The 17,532-nt window shown below is 42.4% G+C and overlaps 1 protein-coding gene across 1 annotated transcript in view; it reads right to left on the bottom strand.

The window, feature by feature from the left end:
- Positions 1–17,532, bottom strand: part of npas3 (neuronal PAS domain protein 3) — a gene marked incomplete at both ends in the record, with an annotated part of 490,733 nt that overhangs the window by 241,973 nt on the left and 231,228 nt on the right. The window contains one exon of the mRNA XM_084144362.1: positions 6,050–6,151. Coding sequence (XP_084000488.1) covers positions 6,050–6,151 — 102 coding nt within the window. The remainder of the gene's footprint in view (positions 1–6,049; positions 6,152–17,532) is intronic.

The raw sequence follows: 17,532 nt of genomic DNA, 5'->3' as shown, positions 1-17,532 counted from the left end.
AAAAGACTGGCAGACAAAGAAAGAAACAGGTGGATGAAGAAGAAAAAAAAATGAAAAGAAAGCCGTTTAAATAATTGAATGGCATGGGTACTGAAAAACAGAAAAATAATTAATATAACTTTACAATCTGAGGGAAAAGTAGGTCAGAATAAACAAAGAATAAAACACATCAAAGGAAAAATGTTGCAACAAAGTCATAACGTAGTAGCTACCATACACCAGGAGTAAGCTCATGCAATGTTCATAAGGCATCAGACAGAGAGAGCATGCTCATATCACCACTTTGGAATACAGAGGAAGAGGAAGGAGGAAAACCCATCCCAAACACTTGTAGGAAGGTAGGAAGGTAGGAAGGTGAACTTGGGAGGCAACACACACAGCTAACAATATAAAGTCATCCCAAATCAATACAAACATGGTTGAACACCTTGAGCCTCCCTATACACCTGCAAACGTGTCATATAGCTGCTGCTCTTGCTGCTTGGCTTTGCCCGCCAACAGGGGCAACCTGAGCATGACTACCTATACACACTTCAGGGTGTGACTAAGCTGCACTGCATACAACTAGAATGTCCATCATGTATTTATTTTTATTTTTTTGAGTTGTTTTGTGTTCTTCTCGTCTGTCATTGATCTTTGTTTTCATTGTTTCATGTTATTATAAGTAAAATGTATATTCTATTTTAAAAGTATTCTGTACAAGTGTTTTTCAGTGGTGTGTTAGCTATATACAGTGCCCTCTGTAATTATTATGGATTTTTTCTTCTTTTGGCTCTATACTGTTTGAAATCAAACACTGACTATGAGGTTAAAGTGCAGACTGTCAGCTTTAATTTGAGGGTATTTTCATCCATATCGGGTGAACCATTTAGAAATTACAGCACTTTTTGTACATTGTCCCCCATTTTAGGGGACCAAAATTATTGGGACAAATTCACTTACACTACCGGTCCAAAGTTTTAGAACACCTACTCATTCAAGGGTTTTTCTTAATTTTTACTATTTTCTACATTGTGAAATAATAGTGAAGACATCAAAACTATGAAATAACACATATGGAATCATGCAGTAACCAAAAAAGTGTTAAACAAACCAAAATATATTTTAGATTTTAGATTCTTCAAATAGCCACCCTTTGCCTTGATGACAGCTTTGCACACTCCTGGCATTTTCTCAACCAGCTTCACCTGGAATGCTTTTCCAACAGTCTTGAAGGAGTTGCACATATGCTGAGCACTTGTTGACTGCTTTTCCTTCACTCTGCGGTCTGACTCAACCCAAACCATCTCAATTTGGTTGAGGTCGGGGGATTGTGGAGGCACTCCATCACTCTCCTTCTTGGTAAAATAGCCCTTACACAGCCTGGAGGTGTGTTGGGTCATTGTCGTGTTGAAAAACAAATGATAGTCCCACTAAGCCCAAACCAGATGGGATGGCGTATCACTGCAGAATGCTGTGTTAGCCATGCTGGTTAAGTGTGCCTTGAATTCTACATAAATCACAGACCAGAAAAGTACCCCCACACCATAACACCTCCTCATCCATGCTTTACGGTGGGAAATAGACATGCGGAGATCATCCGTTCACCCACATTGCATCTCACAAAGACACGGCGGTTGGAACCAAAAATCTCCAATTTGGACTCCAGACCAAAGGACACATTTCCACCGGTCTAATGTCCATTGCTCGTGTTTCTTGGCCCAAGCAAGTCTCTTCTTCTTATTGGTGTCCTTTAGTAGTGGTTTATTTGCAGCAATTTGACCATGAAGGCCTGATTCACACAGTCTCCTCTGAACAGTTGATGTTGAGATGTGTCTGTTACTTTTATTTGGGCTGCAATTTCTGAGGCTGGTAACTCTAATGAACTTATCCTCTGCAGCAGAGGTAACTCTGGGTCTTCCATTCCTGTGGCGGTCCTCATAAGAGCCAGTTTCATCATAGTGCTTGATGGTTTTTGCGACTGCACTTGAAGAAACGTTCAAAGTTCTTGAAATGTTCCGTATTGACTTAAAGTAATGATGGACTTTCATTTCTCTTTGCTTATTTGAGCTGTTCTTGCCATAATATGGACTTGGTCTTTTACCAAATAGGGCTATCTTCTAGATACCCCCACTACCTTGTCACAAGACAACTGATTGGCTCAAACGCATTAAGAAGGAATGAAATTCCACAAATTAACTTTTAAGAAGGCACACCTGTTAATTGAAACGCATTCCAGGTGACTACCTCATGAAGCTGGTTGAGAGAATGCCAAGAGTGTGCAAAGCTGTCATCAAGGCAAAGGGTGGCTATTTGAAGAATCTCAAATATAAAATATATTTTGATTTGTTTAACACTTTTTTGGTTACTACATGATTCCATATGTGTTATTTCATAGTTTTGATGTCTTCACTATTATTCTACAATGTAGAAAATAGTAAAAATAAAGAAAAACCCTTGAATGAGTAGGTGCGTCCAAACTTTTGACTTGTAGTGTATATAATGTTGGCTCATTAAGCTTGTACACTCATAGAATACAGTCATATCAATACTATCATCAATCTCCTAGGTATTTGTTAGGAGTGTTTTGTGAAAAGAGTGTAATGCATTTTTTTTTTTTTATACTTTAATACACATATATGTGAATTTGTCCCAATAAAATGGGGAGACTATGTACAAAATGTGCTGTAATTTTTAAAAGGTTCACCTGGTATGGATGAAAATACCCTAAAATTAAAGCTGACAGTCTGCACCTTAACTTTGTTTGATTTCAAATCTAAACGTTTGGAGTATAGAGCCAAAAGAAGAAAAATCCATCACTGTCCCAATAATTACAAAGGGCGCTGTATATAGAAAAAATACACAAGCATGACAAACAAAACCATTAATTAAGAGCTTGTTTAGCGTTGTCAAGCTGGTGACATGACAATACCATTCAGATTCAAGAATGGAGTGTTTTCAGAGCACCACTGCCTCCTTGGGTTCCTAACATAATCTACACCCATAGTAGTGACTCCTATTAACGCTCCATCAAATGTCTCTCCTTTATTCTCAGGACTGCCCTATGACCTACCCCCGACAACAGACGAGTGTCTAAACGCCACCATTTAAAAAACACACACACGGATTGGCTCTTGACATGCTCTGGCTAAAATTCCACTTACACACTCCCTCCTAGAAAGACATTTCAGACTTGATGGCTTTCAAGTGTCCTTTTATATTTGGTTTGGGGGTAAATGAAAGGTAACAGCTGCTATGTTAGGGTTCTATACCTGAAGTATGGAAGTTTTGCAGCTGCATAAATAAAAAATCACCATGGCAATGACAATGTGAGCTAAGGGAAAGGGAAAAGGGGATACCTAGTCAGTTGCACAACTGAATTTATTCAACCGATGTGTCTTCCGCATTTAACCCAACCCCTCTGAATCAGAGAGGTGCGGGGGGCTGCCTTAATCGACATCCACGTCATCGGCGCACGGGGAGTAGTTGTTGTTGGGGGTTAACTGCCTTGCTCAAGGGCAGAATGGCAGATTTTTCCACCTTGCCGGCTCGGGGATTTAAACCAGCGACCTTTCGGTTACCGCTAGGCTAAGCGAGAGAAAGCGGGAAAGAAGGGGAGAGGAAGAGGGGAGATGAGGAGGAAGGATTTATGTGTTTTCAGAGCTGTCATGCCCTAAAGAGATTCCTTAGGCACAGCAGGCCACCTGCCCCACGGTATATTAAAGTCCAGTCTTAAGGCCTGTCTCTCTCTTTCTCCTACTTTAACAGGTAACTTCACTTACTTTTTACAACATCAGGTTGGTTTCTAGAGCTGGGGACAGACATGGCTTTTAAACACAATGGAGGAGGTCAGGTGGTGGTCCATTATATCAAACACAGAAATTGGAGACCAAGGACCATTCTGAATAGGAATCAAATAATTAAAAACTGCATACTGTACCTACAAATCACAGGAGGTTGGTTGCACCTTAATTGGGGAGGACGGGCTGGTGGTAATGGCTGGAGATGAATAAGTTGAATGGTATCAAATACATCGAACACATGGGTTCCAGGTGTTTGATGCCATTCCATTCTCTCCGTTCCAGCCATTATTATGAACCGTCCTCCCCTCAGCAGCCTCCACTGCTACAAATGCTTCATTGACACACCATGAATGAGAATAAAGTAGGCCGCACCACCACTACCATGTACAGCAACATCTACTGCTAAGCTAAGGGCTAACATGGACGCTCAGCCCTTACTGTAGTGTGTTAATGGTGACGGTACTAAGACAGACAATGAGAGACTCATTCTTATCTTCCTGCACCTCATCAAGGCTGATAGCTCAATCCCTGTTGTCTAGGGGCGGAAGGGTATGTGTGTGTGTGTGTGTGTGTGTGTGTGTGTGTGTGTGTGTGTGTGTGTGTGTGTGTGTGTGTGTGTGTGTGTGTGTGTGTGTGTGTGTGTGTGTATGTGTGTGTGTGTGTGTGTGTGTGTGTGTGTGTGTGTGTGTGTGTGTGTGTGTGTGTGTGTGTGTGTGTGTGTGTGTGTGTGTGTGTGTGTGTGCGTGTGTGTGTGTCAGACAGCACATAAGAGGAGAGGGGCGAGGTGGGAGGGGTACTGAGACGGGATCAGGGGTCAGTGGAGCGGACTGCTAGTTCACCTCAGAGAGCTTGGTAAACGAGAAGAGACAGGTGTGCTGGGGAACCTGGGCTGCAGGTGGCTATCCTTCTCACCCACAACCATTTATCTCAATTTCATCATGCGCTGCAAACCGCTTACAACACACACATCCTGTCCGGCCCGTATGTTCAGACGCCGTTTCAACTAATCATGGTGGCAGAATGGGGCCTAGCTTCATCAGCATAGAGAAACCCATCTAAACCTAGCTACCTACCACATAGCATACCCAACTTTAAAGCCACACACACATACACAGGGTTTCTCTTCATCTCAGCTGGAATGTGGCTACTACTTAGGCTGACTAAGAAGCCATATTGCTAGTGACTTTTCTGAGTTGAACCACTACTCTCAATAGCCAGATAGAGAAAGTGAGGAGTTGTAGGAAATAAAAGCCAAGGTGTGTTGTATTCATCTGGACCCTCAGTATCCATGACCTAGAGAAACAATCTGAACATGTGCTGCAGGTTCCGCTTCCCATCATGTAGGCCCTACTCAAAATGTGTGTGTAGACCTACAGTAATATAGTGTGTGTACTGTCCTGGGGTGTAGGCCTGTTTGCCTGTGTGTAAGGCAGCACATAACGGGGTCTAGGCCTGAGACTAGCCTCATAATACATACAGACTGTAATGAGCTATTAAGAAGTGCTTTTTTCTCAAAGTGTTACATCAATAAATCCCCTTTATTCAGGCCGACAGTAATCCTGCCCTCACCCCTGTGCTGTACATCAGAGGGAGGGAGGGAGGGAGGGAGGGAGGGAGGGAGGGAGGGAGGAATTATGCTCCATGTTTATTTCCTAATATGTAAGCCTAGCTCTTTTACTACAAAGGATCTGAAAGAACTGAAAATATGTACTTATGAAGCTGTAAGCTGTAAGACGTAGAGACGTAGTCTCAAGAGGAATATGTAAAAACTCGACTTCCCACAATTGCACTGACTAGTTACCCACTATGAAGCCTTTTATCTTCCCCAGTTTAACAACACAGAGCAGGTTCCCCTGTTTTATAAAGGGACAGTCAGTGTTCCTCTGAGAGGTGTATCATTTATCAATGCTCAGAGCCATAAAGCCAGGTTAAATAAGAGTAATTATACATGCCATTCTATGCTGTTCAAAATCGACCATAAAATAGCTTATTGACAAAACTTCAGAAGCTAACATTTAAAAAAGTATAATAATAGCAATACCCAAGTGCATCTAGGCTACAGTTTTGGTTAATTTCCCAGTAAAGTGGAGTTATTATTTTAAAAAATTTACACAAGCTGGCATCCTTAACCATGTTGTGTCTCTAACCACACCAGAGAGGGAGTTAGCTGGTAGTCGTAACAGTATGTACAGCATTTGAGCTGCGGCCTGGTCTGCCCCTGACCAGAAGGAAGAAGGGAGGGCAGAGAAGGGAAGGGGTGGAATTACCATGGCGATGAGGTAAGTTGTTGCCCTCCTCCAAGGTGGAGTGTCTTGGGCCTAGAGGCTGAACAGGAGCTGGCATTAGCAGGCCTCTCCCAGTAAGGGTCGCTGTGGAGAAACAACGTGAACATCTCTTAAAACCTATAAGGAGAGAAGAACAGTATGGACCACAGCCATATATATACGGTACATATATTTAAATATGTATATAATGTATGTACTGTATATATACACAGTATAAATGGTTCTGGCGTGAGCCCCTCTATCCTCTCCCCTCAAAGTCCACAAAGATAATTTATTACACATACTGATCTAAAGCAGATAGAAGATGCAGTTCTAATTTCAGTTTGTCACATTTTTCACAGTATTCAGTAATGATGGTGTTTCTAAATGATACTGTACTACTAGAGAAAAGGTACTGTACGCAAGCATACAATCATTTCGAACCAACAGTTACATGAAAACATGGTGTGGGATGTTGGTGGGTTGATTTAGTCACATAGAACCATACAACCCTTACCCCCTCCCCCCCACTGGCTGGTAAAAGAAAAGTGAATGTCACATTTCTTAAGAGTCATTTTCTCTGAAGAGTTCAAACTCTCACGCAGTGATGTCAGTCAGGCATAGCTACAGATCATGTCATAAAAAGCACCAGCTGTAAGTGGCTATCTTTGTAGGGAATTATTTGAATTTTACACACCCACAAAGAGCCACTGTCAGAACTGATACAGTTAGATTTTTCATATGCCCTGCGAATCACTGAACCGCGTTGAGGTGTAGATGAACATTAGATACAGTACGTACCAGGCAGCAAAACATTTACATTGTCGGCACTTTCTGTATGGATATTGAGACACTTCATTGGCAGGTTGACTTCATATTGTTGGTATGTACAGATCTAGGATCTTAATTTGAGCCAGTTTGCTACAGCAGGAAAATAATACTGCAGCAACAGGAAATGTCAATTATTATGTGGATTATTATAATAATTAAAAAAATTGTAGGGATTGATACATTTTTCGTTAGGGTAAATCAAGTCTGAAATTTCAAAGTGGAAGCCTTTTTAAAACTCAAATACACTACGAAATTATATTTCCTGCTGTGCAGGAATATTCTCAACAACAAAAGAGTGATCAATTAAGATCCTGCATCTGTATGAGCTTATTTTGAGCATGACTAAAGTAAGGTACTTGGTGAGTCTAGAACAGGATTCAGTGATAATCAGTTTGCTTGAAACACATCCATTTTAAAGAGAATACATACTGTAGAATAAAATGTGTCATTGAATAATAGATTTTTGATCAAGGCGAGGAATTTAGAGAGGAATATTTAGGTATTGCAAGGCACAGATTAATTGTACCTGGCTATACTTTCACATTATTACATTACTTTTGGCAGGTATACATCCGCTTTATTCCAACTCAGTACACTAGAAAACCCTCTCTCTTTCTCACAATTAAAAGCTGTTCAACTCCCAGTCCCAGTGATGTGCTGTATGTCCTGTGCACCGTATCTGCCTGCCCTACACTCTCAGCAACAAATAGCTTTTATTTGTTAAGGAACCTCCTCACACCATCCTATTAAACAGCAGAAACCTTTAGTGAAATTATCTCACTCTGAAGGGGGTAGCATTTACGGGCCAAGAAAATGGCAGCAGCACTCTCCGGGAGCGTCGCTTGCACTGTACAGCCCTCGCTAGCCAGTTATCTCCCCCAAGATTGATGCCTTTCACTTTACCACCTTTTGCAAGCCACATGTCATTTAGTACAAATGATTCCCTGCAGGTATGGGTAATGTCAGCCAGTGCAATATGCTCCACAATACCCCCCACCACCACTGTACACTGAATGAAACTACACGCACGCACACGCACACAATCACACACCATATCTGTCCTGAATGGTACAAAAAGCAGCACAATGGATTTTGTTTCACGGCCACAAAGGTAAATTGCAGACAGCAATGGGAGATTTGACCCATTTTTCAAGGCTGACTATATTACACACTGTACCAGGCATTGTGTTGAATTTATACACTTTTTTTCACACGTTGGAGAAAAGTAATCCCACCAACCCCATTCTACTCTATATAAAATGCTCCAATGTGGCCTTTAGACGATTTCCTACGAATCAACCATGTGATTGAAAACATGTCACTTTTACACAGTTTCCTCTCTGTTCCCATGCCGACACCACAAAGCACCTGTGACCCCTTTGTTGTTTTCTTAACATGTTTTTAACTTCCAGGATGCAGGTTGAAAATCCACAATCCCCCACATCTCCCATACAGGCTGGACTTAGACAAGTAGTCTTACTCCACTGCTTCAGGAAAGCTGTTTGTGGATTGGGGCTTGGTTATTGCTTGGCGTTCCTGGGCTGGACCATGGGGTAGGAAGCCTGGAAGGCTGGATGGTCAGAAACAGAGCTATCCTGGCACCAGAGGGATTTTCTGCAGTGAGATATACCACTATAGTGATGCTCATTGGGTGGATAGACAGATCACTGGAGGATTGTTATCCAGCCATGATGACTCTTTGTCCAAACAGCAGCCTGATCCTCATCCTGCTCAGCTCACCGCATGCCTCTGTTTCTCTGTGTGAATGAGGTCTGCAGGGGGTGGATGGTGGGGCTTCCTCTCTTCTCCTCTCCCCCTATTCTCCCCTGTCTCTCTCCTCCCCCTCTCCTCTCCCTTCCTCTCCTCTCCTGCCCTCCTCCTCTCTCTCTCTCTCTCTCTCTCTCTGTCTGTCTCCAGCCCCCTGAATGTGTTAACAGGCACATCTCTGCTCTGCTCACCCTCTGAGGTAACAGGGGCTCAAATCAAGGGGCTGAATCACAATTGTTCAGCGCTGTACAAACAAACAAACAAATAAAAAAACAGCAAACAAGGTCTGCATCCTCAGCCTTGAACAGAGACATACAGCACGGAACAACCAAACCCCCTGCGGAGGACCACTTTCCTCAAACCTGTCATTAATTGACAAGACAGGAGGACAACAGTATTTTCCTGGGTGAAAAAACAATAACAACCCAGCACTTATAGAGAGGATACAGATGCTACAGAGACCCATGATGCCAGACATGAATAGAGGAGCACAGAGTCCCATGCTGCCAGACATGAATAGAGGAGAGCACAGAGACCATGCAGGCAGAGTACAGTAGAGGAGTATTGGGTTCTGTGGTGATGATTAAAATATATTTGCTGGAGCCTGGCGGTGGTAAGTGACTGATGAATAAGAGTAGTCAGACCCTGTGAGGAGCAGTCGCCCACTGCTATACCAAGCACACACACACACACACACACACACACACACACACACACACACACACACACACACACACACACACACACACACACACACACACACACACACACACACACACACACACACACACACACACACACACACGCACACACACACACACACAGGAGGAGGGAGCATGTCCCACTGTTAAACCACATCAACCCAGAGGAAGCCCCAGCCCTCCTCAGACCCCAGCCCTCCCCTGCCTGGCTGACATGTTTATTAGGACTTTATATTGACTCCAGGATTTTGTGGTTAGGGCTGGCCAGTTGATTTAAAAGGATTTTTATCGATGTCATCTGGAGGACTGAGGTGAGTGACATTTACAGGTAAATTCTTCCCCCGTACCGCCAGTCCATTACAATAATAACAGTCTGTTTTCCTGGGTCCTTCCATTGGTTAACTGACTAAACCTCTGTAGTACCTCTACTGCATGGTGCATGGTGCTGGGAAGAGATACATCTTATGTAGGAAGGCCATCGACTGTGACCATGTGGGTAACCCTTCGTTTGGTTGGAGGGGAGTTAACATCCTTCCCTAACAGGTTTCCCAATGGGGAGACAGCTTTCTGATTTCAGCACAACTGAAACTACACACATACTGTAAAACTTATCATGTAATGCACGTGTCAAACTCAAGGCCCATGGGCCAGATCCGGCCCGCGAACCCATTTTGAGTAAAAATAAATAAAGTGTGATTTTAAGTATATTTTTTTCTAGGGGAAAACAACATCAGTCGACATTGAAATGACTAAAACCAAATCGAAACTGTGTAGAAATTATATTGAACCTACATTTATACAGTCTCTTTACTCTTTACTCAGCTTGCTAATAATCGCCAAGACAAAAGCTGGAAAGTCAGAGAGCATCGAAAATCCCCCAAAACGATGGATAGAGGATCCCTTTTTGCACTAACCTTTTGGACTCATCACATACGCTGCTGCTACTTTTTACTATCTGTCACTTTATTCCTAGTTATATGTACTGTACATATCTACATCAATTACCTCTAACCCCTAAACATCGACTCGTTACTGGTACCCAGTGTATATAGCCAAGTTATCATTACTCATTATGTATCTATTATTACTTTTATTATGAAGCGTTTTGCTTTTCTATTATTTCTCTATTTTCTTTCTCTCTGCATTGTTGGGAAGGGCCAGTAAGTAATCATTTCACTGGTAGTCTACACCTGTTGTTTACGAAGCATGTGACGAATACATTTTATTTTAGCTAATCTCCAGACCCCTGATGTAAAGTCACTAATTTCCTTATCAAATAACACTATGGGGATCTACATTATGGTTAGGCTACTGTTGAGCCATGCACTGCATCAAAATGTATAATTAATTGGAACGACTAGTGGGTATAATTGAGTATACTATGGAGGGAAGACAAATTCAAAACATTCAAACTTTGGTCCATTTAATTGGTCTAAGAAATATATTGACTACAACAGGTAAAGACTGAGGGCATGTTGTGACTATGTACTAGGAATTAGAACATTATAATTATAATTAGAACAATTAGAATTCTACATTAGAATCAGTTCTCTAGGCCAGTAAATAATGCACTGTGTAAAGAGAGGGAATCTCTGCTCTGCATGCTGTCTGTCTGTCTGTAGGGGACGTACACATGGATCCTGGTTGAAATCACATGTCTTGTGGCTCCACTGAGTATGTTCAATAAATCCCTTGCATGGTGAGACCATTTTAAATGTTCAATGACATTTAATTGGTGATGAAATGATACTCACTCTTTGCATCCTCAATCCCAACAGTATTAGGAGAGGCTGTCCTGAACACTTCTCTGTCTGTCCCTCCTCTGGTTCCTGAGCTGGTCTCCTCCCAGGCTCACAGCTAAGAGGCTGAATTATTAACCACAGTCTAGTGCCCACATCAAACCTGCACAGTCTGCACACCACCATGCCTTGCATAGGAGAGACAGAGGGCCATGCCTTCTCTACACAATACTGTCATTCACAGCCCCATGCACTGACAAGCACTCGCTGCTGGTTGCAGGACACAGCGCTGGGCTGAGGAAGAAGGCAGAGGTTGTCAGAGATACAGTATTTTTCCTCTCCTTGGCTGTGACAACAGAAAGCCCCCACTACCTAGTCAACAACAAAAGAGTATTGGAAAGCAATGTCCCAAAAGTCCCTCTTCAGTGGTCATCTCCTTTGGACGATGTACCCAGCACCACATGCACAGATACAAGGAGTGAAGGCATCCATTGATCCCATACCCATCCATATGGTTGGTAAACACCGTATTGTACAAAGAAGACAAAGGCACCGTGGTGGCATCATTTCTCAAGTGTTCGTATCATAAGGATGTCATTCAGTTAGACTGAGTGGGTGGCACAGCAGTAAGTGGTTGAAGGGTGATCCCTTTAAGCAAAGTGTCTCTCTTCTCTTCCTAAATGTTTTAGCTCACCTGTGGTGAGAGGTGCCACTTCCAGTATGCACAGAGACACTGTGACTGCTGCTGCCAAATGGAGTGTGTATGTGGCTGGGAGGTAGACTGATAGACAGCCCAGTGATCCCTAGGTTGTGTGAGTGCTGCCTTGTGCAGCTGTCTGAAACCCAGGCATCAGGATTCAGCGGATCAGACGGTGCAAGTGATGACAAACTTCAGTGCCTGACTTGAATCTGCAAACAGAAATACTCGTGGCACCACTTCGAGACCTCAAGACTGTTCACGTCACATATTCTGTGCTAAAAGAATACACTATAGACTACACTTATAGAGAACACGTCGCGTCAGTTGGTTTCCAATTCCAATGTCTGTTGTGAAATGAAAGTCACTGCAATACACATCGAGATCTATTTTATCCTCCTGTCGTCGTCCAGCTTTACAATGTGTCACCATTAAGAATAGGCCAGACATAAGTCACAAATACTAGGATACGTACTAGGAAATATTCCACTATTCTGTCCTTTTCTAAGGAAGTCTGTTTTTAACCTTGCAAATGTAAAAGAGAGCATATATAATCATTGAAATCCTTATGCATGTTAAAGAGAGCAGATACGATCATTTAAATACTTATACATGCTAAAGAGAGCAGATGCTATTATTTTAGCTGAATGCATTACAACTCTGGACTGAGAATCATTCATTCCTTTGTCAAAGAAGGGATAGAGAAAAGAAGGGATGCAAAAGGAGAGATATCTCCCTCTTCTGTGTTAAGTGATGGATTGAGCAATGAGTGTCATTATAATTCACTGTTGTGTCACCTGCGGTCACTCTGACCTTCAGCAGCCAATCAGGCTGTTTACTCAGGCCCAACCACACTCTCTTATTAGACTGGAAGAAATTATCACAACCATTATTCAAACAAGACAGCACACCACAGCAGCAGCCACAGAAGAGATGGAAAGAGAGAGATAGGAGAATGAGTGTCACGGATTCAGCCGAGGCTGCTCCTCCTCCTTGCTGCCGATTCTGCCGATCGATGTTTCGGTGTTTGTCTTGTTTGGTCTTTATTGTTTACACCTGTTTCCCATTATGTTTGATTGTGTTCCCTTTAATACCCTCTGTTTCTCATTGTGTATTGTGCATTATTGTTTTTGGTCTTTGCGGCAGTTGCCCTTGTGTGCGGGTCTTGTTATTTCCCTCGCTGTTCGAGGTTGCCAGTGTACTTTGTTTTGTTGCACTGAATCTAGTAAAAGTTCTGCCAGTAGCTCGGTGTCCTGCTCTTGACTTCGCCTACCGCATACACGTCGCCTTGACAATGAGACTTCAGTTCAGTCCTCCTTCTCCTCAGTCAAGGAGGGAGAGAAAACTCAGAGGAGAAGAAAGCCCAACTTTTGAAAGTTAAAAACACAACATCTAAGACGTGATTGAAGCAGTACAGACGGCATAAACAAAACCCAGTTCAAAGAGGTTGTTTGCTCTCTTACTTTGTCTGCCTAGCTCTTGAAATAGTCACGTCAAATAATATTCAAGTATCTATAAAGTGTCTGATATGCAAATCTAACTATGCAGAATGTACAGAAAATACATATTGAATTCCAGGGGACAAATGAGGATAAATCTGTCTTAACCACAACTCAACTCTTGTGCTTTCACAATATGCACAGCATTACACACATGTATTTCCAAATCAATACCCTGAGGAGGTACTTCAAACAGGGGAAAACGCTGACTGGTGTGTACGCACTGATAGGTAGAGATGGGGTGGCAGGTAGCTTAGTGGTTAAGAGCGTTGTGCCAGTAACCGAAAGGTCGCTGGTTCTAATCCCCGAGCCGACTAGGTGAAGAATCTGTTGATCAATCAATCAATTTTATTTTATATAGCCCTTCTTACATCAGCTAATATCTCGAAGTGCTGTACAGAAACCCAGCCTAAAACCCCAAACAGCTAGTAATGCAGGTGTAGAAGCACGGTGGCTAGGAAAAACTCCCTAGAAAGGCAAAACCTAGGAAGAAACCTAGAGAGGAACCAGGCTATGAGGGGTGGCCAGTCCTGTTGATGTGCCCTTGAGCAAGGCACTTAACCCTAATTGCTCCTGTAAGTCGCTCTGGATAAGAGCATCTGCTAAATGACTGAAATGGAGAGAGAGAGAGAACCGCAGCCCAGCCCAGTACACTACCTAATTTACATTTTAGTCATTTAGCAGATGCTCTTATCCAGAGCGACTTACAGTTAGTGAGTGCATACATTTTTTCATACCTAATGTTCTCTATCTTTAACTATAGTCATAGTACTAGATATATTACCCTGGACCTGTGGTTCAGGTCAGGGGCAGCGATGTTCAATTAAGCCAAGAGCTATTTGTGTGTATACAGTGGTACATTTTCCTGCGATTGTCCATTATGCCTACAATATTCCATGTCATACAGTATTTGATTTTCATGGTGATGCAGCAAGGCTAGAGTGGTTCTGGGAGAGTGACAGTCACAGCAGGAGGGAAGAAAGGAGGGAAGGAGGGATGGAAGGGAGGGAAGGAGGGAGGGATGGAAGGAAGGGAAGGAGGGATGGAAGGGAGGGGGAGGGATGGAAGGGAGGGAAGGAGGGATAGAAGGGAGGGAAGGAGGGATGGAAGGGAGGGGGGGAGAGATGGAAAATAAGATTTGGCCACTGACTGCATCAGGGAGCTGAGCTGCATCATTGTCCTGTGCCACCTGCGTTCGTTCTGAAATCACTTCAAGTAGAGGTGCCATCACGATTATTGTCGGTGTGCTACTGGAGCAAATCAATGCATCTCTGTCTGTACCTCGTTAATAAAATCTGAAGAATAACAGTTACAAGCCATTACTTGAGAAAAGTAGCAGAAAAGCAATTTATACAGCTGGGACTCAGCCAAATAGCTTCTGCACCAGAGTGTCATCTCATCTTCCTCTCTTCCTCCCTTTCTTTTTGCAAGAATTATTTCAGGGCAAACAACCTCAACCATCATTTGCATAGTGTCATTACTGTAGATAGAAAGGGCCAAGTTCCTGCCCTCATAAAATAAAACAGTGGAGGAATGGGAGGACCATCCTACTCACTGAATTTGTAAAAAACTAAAATAGATTAAAAAGTTATCCATTTTAGATAAAACTATACTAAATATATTCACGTCACCAAATAACTGCTTAAAACACACTGTTTTGCAATAAAGGTCTACAGTAGCCTCAACAGAACTCTCTGGGGTAGCACCATGGTGTAGCCGGAGGACAGCTATTTTCCGTCCTCCTCTGGGTACATTGACTTCAATACAAATCCTAGGAAGCTCATGGTTCTCACCCCCATCCATAGACTTACACAGTAATTATGACGACTTCCGGAGGACGTCCTCCAACCTATCAGAGCTCTTGCAGCATGAACTGACATGTTGTCCACCCAATCAAAATATCAGAGAATTAATATAGTACTGAAAGCATAAGCTACAGGTAGCTAGCACTACAGTGAATAACATGTGGTCAGTAGTTGACTCAATGAGAGCGAAAGACAATAGTTGAACAGTTTTGAACAAATTAATTAAGCAGCAGAGCGAGAGAGAGAGCCAGCTATATTTTGTTAAATTTTTTAAACTTGACCTTTAACTTACTTAGCTAGCTAATGCAGCTAGCTTACTCAAACACCCGGCTGAAACAGAGAGGAAGTCTATTTATGTTAGCTAGCTGGCTAAGGCTATCTAACACTGGAACTCTTTCAAGTCAAGGTAAGCTTTCGGTCTTATAAATGTATTGCCACCGGGGCCCGCCGTGTAACTACTAAACTGCTTGCTGTACACTGTACTGTGTGATTGTAGGGGGTTTACTAATGCGTTAGTTCTAGTAGCTATGTTTACTATGACATTAGCTAATATGCTAACAACGATGTAGGCTGTGTGTAGCGGTTATGATATGAGGGTTTGGCTTGGAGAGGTTTTGTCGCCTGGTCACAGACAGCTGTTGTGTTGTACACTGGAGTCAACAAACGAAGGGAAAAGGTGAGAGGAGGAGAGAGTGTATATGCAAGGAATTATACAACGAGCAAAGTGATGATGCTGTTTGTATGTGGCTGCTATGGAAGTGAATTGTGTGTGCGGGTGATCGGGTTGTGTTCATTCCACCGATTCTGTTGACAAACGTTTCTTAAATGGAAGCAAGCGCAACGAAATGGGGATAGACTACCTGAATTTGTCCAATAGAAACTCTCGATTTGGACTAACGATTACACCCTAGATCAGCTGGATGCAGGCAAGAGTGTATTGAATGTGTCACTGTCTATCACCTTGATTACTTGCAGAGAGAAAGCCTTGTGAAAGTATCTCATCTGACGGTAGAATACTAGCATCTGTCGACACAGAGTTTTGGAGAGGGATATAAGCACAACTGACTTCCTGACTTTGCCTAGCCATGAACGTTTTGAGTGGGCTGAGATTGTATTTCAACAATTGTAAATGGATGTTGGCTAATCTCACAGATAGATGAAAATAGATTTTGACAGGTAATCATAAAACAGATTTTTCTATTTACACCTCTGATTAGTAAACAAACACAATTAGGCATTTGACAGTAAACCATTTTTAGTAACGCAATGCATAGCTAACTGCAGTGCTGCTGACAACAAACAATTTACATTTTTACATGTAACTGCTGGTTTGTGATAATACTAGATCCAGCTCAGCAGAATACAAGTAGAATAATGGTCATAGAACAAGTCTCCTTGCTAAAGATCATAGAACAAGCCTCCTTGCTAAAGGCCATAGAACAAGACTCCTCGATAAAGGTCATAGTCTCCTTGCTCATTTTGTTGACAAACTTTTACTAAAACATGCCACCACATAAAATGTATCTGATACCTACAATTCCCTCCTGCTTTGCATCGCTGGTAGCTACGGTTTCAAAAAATAAATATATAAAAATGTTCCCCCATACTGGAGCACCGTGCCGTACTGTTAACTACAAGGTCTGCAATCTCACCTTAATTGTGGATTATGTACAGAAAGAAACAGCATGGAGAGGATTTAGAGAGAGGAGGAGAGGAGAGAGTGAGTGTCAGGGCCCTGCAGGCAGCAGTAGAGATGTGGAAACAGTGAACAACGCTGGCGCAGACTGCTGCTTTCATCATCTGGGAGATTATTCTGTGGGTTCGTGTCACAACAAGCAGAGATCAAACCAGAACTTGACACAACAAACGTGTCAGAACTTCTGGTGTGTTAGGCTTACTAATGAACAATAAAATATAAATCAAATTATTTATCTTTGTTTCTCTCCCCCCTCGGGGAGATTACATAAGGTACATGTCCTCTCTGTTACAACAAACATCTGGTAAAGTGGAAGAGAAAGAAGTCTACCAACCAGCCAGGTGCACTGCAATGGAGGCTAGTCTTCCAAAAAACGTTTTTATTATAATTATCCAGAGTCTGGAAACAGATCAAGAATGTGTCAGATTTTGGCCAATGGCTACCACAAAACAGTTTATCTACAACCGACTAACCTGTGGTGAAGTGCTGCCAGAGACGCCATAACGATTCCAGGTCTGGCACCAGCAAGCACCAGAGGCACCAGTCAGCCAGGCCAGCCATCCCACACATACAGTGCATTCGGAAAGTATTCAGACCCCTTGACTTTTTCCACATTTTGTTACGTTACAGCTTTATTCTAAAATTGAAATAGATTTTTTTATTCTCATCAATCTACACACAATACCCCATAATGACAAAGAAAAAACAGGTTTTTACAAATATTTGACAAAATAAAAACAGAAATACCTTA

Source organism: Coregonus lavaretus, assembly GCF_964263955.1.
Source record: "Coregonus lavaretus genome assembly, chromosome: 27".
NCBI lineage: Eukaryota > Metazoa > Chordata > Actinopteri > Salmoniformes > Salmonidae > Coregonus > Coregonus lavaretus.
This window is presented reverse-complemented; position numbering and strand designations above follow the sequence as displayed.